The sequence below is a fragment of the Octopus bimaculoides genome, chromosome 24, assembly GCF_046866305.1.
Source record: "Octopus bimaculoides isolate indiv1 chromosome 24, ASM4686630v1, whole genome shotgun sequence".
Lineage (NCBI taxonomy): Eukaryota > Metazoa > Mollusca > Cephalopoda > Octopoda > Octopodidae > Octopus > Octopus bimaculoides.
The window spans coordinates 12139207-12146706 of NC_142951.1; the positions used below are offsets into that span (position 1 = coordinate 12139207).

The 7500-nt window shown below is 31.6% G+C and overlaps 1 protein-coding gene across 3 annotated transcripts in view; it reads right to left on the bottom strand.

Moving 5' to 3' along the window:
- Positions 1-937: 937 nt before the first annotated feature.
- LOC106870537 (neuropeptide prohormone-4-like) overlaps positions 938-7500 on the bottom strand; it is a 180595-nt gene continuing 174032 nt past the window's right edge. For all 3 annotated transcript variants that reach the window (XM_089341505.1, XM_089341504.1, XM_089341506.1), the window contains exons 4-5: positions 5537-5650; positions 938-2092 (exon numbers count right to left, since the gene is read on the bottom strand). In XM_089341505.1, the coding sequence (XP_089197631.1) occupies positions 1899-2092; positions 5537-5650 (308 nt within the window). In that variant the 3' untranslated portion in view covers positions 938-1898. The remainder of the gene's footprint in view (positions 2093-5536; positions 5651-7500) is intronic.

Sequence of the window (7500 nt, forward strand, 5' to 3'; positions counted from 1 at the left end):
CCAATAGATGTATTAATAGCTGCTCATAATCAGGGCCGTCACAACAGTATTATTGGCGCCTACGGCTCTGTAGCATTATTTGTTGGCAGCAAACAACAGCATATGCAGAGTAGAATTGGGCCCCAGACCCTTGAGTTTCCTATGTCTTAAGCCGGTACTGCTCATAGTTTATATGATAAAAGATTCGTTGACAGAATCAGTTACAGGAATTTCACCACGATCGCACGATCGATGCATAGTTCCATTCTGTTAGATGTTACTGTGCTCGGTTTTTGGTTTTTGGCATAGTGTACCGGGTATTTTATGGTATGATATTTCCAGTCTCATTTGCTTTACAAAATAAATACGTTTTCCAATGCTCAAAGCTTCAAGCAGACTGATACGTATTTTATTATAATAAACATTGTTGTTGATGCTGTTGCTGTTTTTATTATTGTTATTATTATTATTGTTATTGTTGTTTGTTATTATTATTATTAAATTATTATTATTATTATTATTATTATTATTATTATTATTACTATTATTGTTATTATTATTATTAAAGCAGCAAGTTAGCTGAACACATCGGTCAAAATGCTAAGCGACATTTCGTCTGTCTTTACGTTCTGAATACAAATTCCGCCCAAGTCGACTTTGTCTTTCATCCTTTCGTGGTCGATGACAAAAATACCACTCAAGTACTTGGGTCAATACAATTGACTTAGCCCATCCCACACAACTGCTGGCATTGTGCCATTATTATTATTATTATTATTATTATTATTATTATTACTATTATTATTATTATTATTATTATTATTATTATTATTATTATTATTATTATTATTATTATTATTATTATTATTAGCATTTATAGTTATAGCAGTTGAAACAAAAGCCTAATTTATAATAATATTGTTTGTAATATTAGCAGTAATAAAACGAAGAAGAAGAGTTGAAGAAAAGAAATATGTTTAATATCGATCAGATAAGTTATAATAGTGACTATAGTGGTGGTAGTGCTGTTTGTGTTAGTGTTGATCGTAGTATTTATTGTTATAATTTGCAATGTGCTGTAGTTGTTTGTGTGTTGGTTGTATCAGGATAAATATATTAGATCTGTTCACTAACACACCCCATTATATATTTATTATAATTATTTAATGTTAAAACCCTTAAAGCAATATCATGTTTATATTCAATTTCTTTTGTCTTTGTTTCAAAATGGCCGTCTTGTTTGTTTCTTCTTCTTCCTTTGCCTTCATCTTTCAACTTTCATCTTTCTCTCCTTCGCATTTTTGTAACTCTTTTTCTCTCTCTGTATATATATCTCATTCACCCAGTTTCTTTCTCTCTATATATATGTATACCTCTCTCTTTCTTTCTATCTTTCTCTCTAGCACTGGCATGTATCTCATGTGTGTTCTATTTCCAAAGATTTAAATTAATTTTGTTGATTTGTTTTGCATTTTTTTTCTTTTGTTTGTTTCTGTTTTTTTTTGTTCGTTTTTGAAATTCAGAATGGAGTCTCAGAAGAATCACATTTTTTCACTTTTCTTTTCTCTGTTTTTTTATTCATATTTTTCTATTAATGCTGAAATCTTGAACAAAAAAATAATGTATACATACACATATGCATGTATATATATATATATACATACATATATATACATATATATATATAGATGCTTACATATATATCTACACATATATATGTACTTGTTTATACATATATATATATACATACATATATATATATATATATATATATATATATATATATATATATACATACATACATACATATATATATATACATACATATAAATATATATTCATAAATACATATACATTTCAGATGGGTTTTTACTGCTTTATTTTGCGTTCTTGAACAATTATTCCAATTTTTTGGTATTCTATAATCCGAATCCGGTGTCCAGGAGGTTTCTTAACAATTGGGAAGTCATTGCCCAGTTACGTTCAGGCATTCCCAATGATACAATTTCTCGGGGATCATCTTCCTCAGCTGCGATCAAAGCTTTTTCGATGTTCATTACCGATTCGTTGCTCAGACCAAGAATGAGCTGAAGATCCTTTAAGTCTCCTGCAGCTGAAAATAATAAAATAATAATAATAATAATAATAATAATAATAATAATAATAATAATAATAATAACAACAAAAACAACAACGCCAACAACTACAACAATTATAATAATAGTTTCAACTATTGCCACAAGGGCAGCCATTTTGGGTGAGGGGATAAGTCGATTACATCGCCCCCAGTGTTTTCACTGGTACTTAATTTATTGACCCCGAAAGAATGAAAGGCAAATTTGACCTCGGCGGAATTTGAACTCAGAACGTAGCGAAGCTATGATAATAATAATAATACAAAGACAAATTAATATTTCATTAATATTTCAATGACGCTTAAACGTTAAGTGAATAATTTGGTAAACCATTCTATATGTTTTGAGACTTTTTTTTAGAAGTAGTTATAACTATTCTAGACTATTGTAGATTTATTATACTATTACTATATATCAAATAAGCTGAGGCCAAACTTTTTCTTTATTCTACTTTGAAGGATACAACTGCAAAAGTACTTTGAACACACCCTGTCATAAACACTACTTGTCACAGTTGACTAGTCTGCAGATTGTAGTGCGGACATGAACATAATTTGGAAGCTCGCTACGCAATAAAGTTTTCTGTTGAACTGGAGAAAAACGCTACAGAAAAATAGTCCCGACTGCTATTGGATTAACTTCTATGTGTCGAGAATATTTCTCGTAGCGCAGGACCACAACTAAAGCAAGTCCACCGGGAAACTTTTGGACGGCATGGGCACTATCTACATCCACAGGATTCTCTCTGGTCAGACAGTTGACAAAGAGTACTTCTTGATAGTTTTGAGGGTTATCAGGAAGAGATTTAATCGTAAAAAGCAATAACAGCTGCACCAGGACAAAGCACCGCTCCACGATTCTATCCTGGCTACCAACTACTTGGGAGCGACAAACATAAATCTGTCCTTCAGCGTCCCTTACAGTGCAGACTTCGCACCCTGTAACTTTTGGTTGTTCTCCAAGTTGTAGGAGATGATGAAGGAATCTGTGACAAAGATCTTGAACATCTATATAAATATATATTTATATTTATATATATATGTATATGTATATATATATATATATATATATATATATATATATATATATATATATATATATATATATATATATATATATATATATATATATATATATATATATATATATATAGTATGCAAACTTATAAGCGCCGCGTGTGTCGGTATTCTTCAGAAATACAAGAATTCTCCGACGCAGGAATGTTTTAAATACTCTTCAGAAGACGGAAATAAGTGGCCAGCAAGCCTCCACAGAGAATCGGATCTTCTCGCTCTTAGTTTGCGCCTGAGAGCTCTGCACCTGGCATGAAATACCGCCTTTTTATAATGGTAGCTATACCTTTTTGAACGTGAAAACATCTTGTAAGCGCCGGGGTTGTTGGTATTCTCGAATGAAAGAAGGCTGTGAAGACAGCATAGGTAATCGGAACTATTTATATTAGGTTCAACGCTATGTTTTACAAGCTGTGTATAATTTTAAAACGCCACATATACATGTGAACAATATATCTTTTGTTATGAACAATATTCATATGAACAATATATCTCATATATTTGCAGTTTATATGAACACTACATATCTTATGAACACTATTTTTGTGGTCGATGTATCTTATAAACGCTCTTTATATTAACATATATAATGTAAAGTCTTTATTAATGATGTATCACCTAAAAGGCCAATTTTAAACGATAGATATTTTATAAATGCTATTTTCATGAACAATGTATGTATTGTCAACAATACATTTTTGATATGTAATTCCTATAAATACCAATTGTTTAACGATCTACGTTTTATAAACGTCATTTTTATAATGACTGAGTTTTTGCACACTTATTTTATATATATTTTTTATACTCACACTCATTTTCGAACGGTGTTATTTTTTATTAAAAATCAGAAACCATTTGCACAAGCTATATATCTTACAAAAACACCAATTTCCCAAGCGCAGTATCGCTCATGAACGATATTTGTATGAACAATCAATTCATCGTTTCTAAACGCTACTTACATGAACCATTTGATCTTTATAAACAGTAACTTTTAACGTTATGATTCTATAAACACAATTTGTGAATTCGATATATATATCATTATTTAATATCTATGAATGTTCTATCGTTTATATTCGATATTTATAAGAAATATATATCTTTATAATAAACATTTTTATTGACGATGTAATTCGTAAGCGACGATGTCAATAAATGTTTTTTACAGACACATTTATTAATAATGTATTGTTTCTAAAGACTATTTTATTGTGACTTAAACTAAGTTGCGTCATTCACTTCGTTTCTCATTCATTTGGAATAACGATTCACCGTGATCGTTTGGACTCCTTTTTGATCAGATCTCACTGACTTATGCATACAAAACAATTTATTTTCATAGCTTGAGACCCTGCATAGGCTAAATAATAACTTGTCAGATCCTAATGCTGATATGTTTAACGAGAAAAACAAAGCTTTTTCTTTTAACTAGAAATAATGTTATAAATTATGGTTTCAAATTTTAGCACAAGGCAGCAATTTCGAAGAAGGAGCTAAGTCGATTAGATCGACCCCGGTATTCAACTGCTATTTCTTCTATCGACCCCGAAAGGATGAAAGACAATGTCGACCTCGGCGGAATTTGAACTTGGAATGTAAAGACAGACGAAATACCGCTAAGTATTTTGCCCAGTATGCCAATGATATTGTGAGAATGTCGACTGCGTAACAAGTGGCCTGCAAACTTTTACAGATTATCGGACCATGTACTTCTCAGTTCCATAGAAGCGCTTTGTACCATTAAGCTAAGAGACCCTCGGTTTCTAAGCTACAAATAATAGCGTGTAAATATTGGCTAAATAGTTACTTTGGATAGTAAAGGGCGAAGGTTGTTCGTAGTTGTTGAAACCACGTCTTCTCAAGCATGGCATACGTTCTATTATTGAACCAACTCATTCCTTCGAATTTGTTCATGTCATAAAAATTTAGAAACTTTGCGAGAACATGAAAGAATTTGTTTTTAACGGTTGAATTCGAAGTGGATAAATCTATAGATAATAGTCTTTAAACAGTGCATTAAAAAAACTGTTTGGATTGACAAAAGATATTGTTATTGGAGAATTTATTACTCCCTCTGGTACTTCAGAAATATTTATGCCAAGGAATAGAATGTTTTAAAGTTTGCATTTGGAGATTGTTAACAATTAACTAAACACCTACCCCCCCCCCCCCCCACACACAAATATCCAAACACACACACACACACACACAGACACACGTTTATGCGCACACACACTAACACCTGATCTGGATGGATAGATAATATATTATTTGCACTGGAATTAATATATGCGATATGTGATTGTTTAGAGATATGCTGATCAATGAAGAATATGAACTTACTTGCTAAGGCTTTTGCCACAACTTCAGCATCAATCCCGTCGAATAGTTTATCTATTGTCCACGCCCCGGCACCAGTGAGGTAGTCGTATATTTCCTCTACACGTGGTCGTTTGGCTGTAACGAGTAATACAAATAACACATAACATATTGTACTAAAGTATAAAAAGATATTAGTCAGTACATCACAATGTAATGTAAATGAATCTAACGCTCGAGCAGTTGTTGTTTTTATTTGTTGTTGTGGGAATTTAATTACGCCTATCTTGGGCAGTTTTAAGTGAGATGAAAAACATGTCTTTCATTTTGATTGTTTTCAACGAGAAATGTAAAATTAGTGAAAGTATTAAGCATAAGCTAACATTCTTTATTTCCAGAACAAGCAACGGAGATACCTCTCGAGTGTTCGCCTCAATAAGCTTCATGATAAAAAGTTTGAATTTCGGTATTGCTCCCTAGTACATTATTAGTACGTTAATATACGTTAATGTTAACATGCATGAAACTATTAATAGAAATATATATTTGTAGCGTGGAAATACAAATATTACATAATCTGTTACAGTAACATAGCAGACAACGCTAAACATGGTTCGGCCTTATTCTGACATCATCAGTGAATCAGGCTTCACCATAATTGATGAAGTGGTAATAAATGAATTATTGAGTAAATATCCAACTTTGAGAATTTAATGATGCAAGATATTAGTATTGCTTAAATATCAAGTTAATGAAAGACTTCGACCGAATGAAAAACAAGAGGTAACTTAGTGCTCATCACTTTTAATTTCATCTTTATAGCTTTTCTATAGTGATTAAGTTTGAAGTGAGAATATCGCACACACAGTAAGGCACAATATTTGCTTGTAAACGTGTTATATCCTTGGTAGTATATAATGGTTACAAAGTGAAATACTTAGCGCTAATATAGTTAAATAGATATGCGGCAATTTTAACACTTGGTGAGGCATGCTCACTGTTTAGTGCCTGAGACAACATGACGCGAAAGTCCCTATTTTCGGAATTTCCCTCGGCGGGTCCAGGTTCTAGCCGTGGACATACCGTTTCACATTTGCAAGGACAAACATTTGCAGAGTCGACTAACATAACTTATTGTTTTATTGTTTCTCTCCTTTGAGTCGTAGACACTCATTTCAAGGCCATCTAGCAGCTACTACAAGCAGAGTAAGCGAAGGCATAAAACCAATCTCGTGTGCTCATGCTTTCTGAAGGCAGACTATTTCAAAAGATCTTTACCAATCGCCAATGAATTTTCCTTGTTTTATGGCATGAAAAAGAGAAGTAATAGTTCTCTTTCTTGCACACACTATTATTCTAATGCAGATAACTATTTCAAAATGCTCAGTGATGTGAATGAGGAGGCTTCGTTTCGCCTAAAACTGAAATATATTGTTTTCTAACACAATACCACATTACCACTAAATTTGTTTGCTTTTTATCTGAAGAAATATGCAGCTTTGGCCTTTCAACGATGTACATCCGCTTTATAGGTTATATAGATAAAGATTTTACTCTAGAGCTGGTTCAATTCTATTGCACAGTTCCATATATCTATTTATCTATATGTATGTATGTATGTATGTATGTATGTATATGCATATATATACATACATATAGAGATATATATACGTATACATATATACATATTCATACGTATATGTACACACTCACACACACACACATATATATATATATATGTATATATATATATATATATATATATATATATATATATATATATATATATATATATATATATATATATATATATATATATATATATATATATAGGCATATATACTTATACATACACACACACACTCACACACACATATATATATATATACACATATGGATATAAACATATACATATATACGTATGCTTGTTTTTGTGGGCGTACGTGCGTGTTTGTGTGTTGGGTGCGGTTGCATATGTGTGTGTGTAT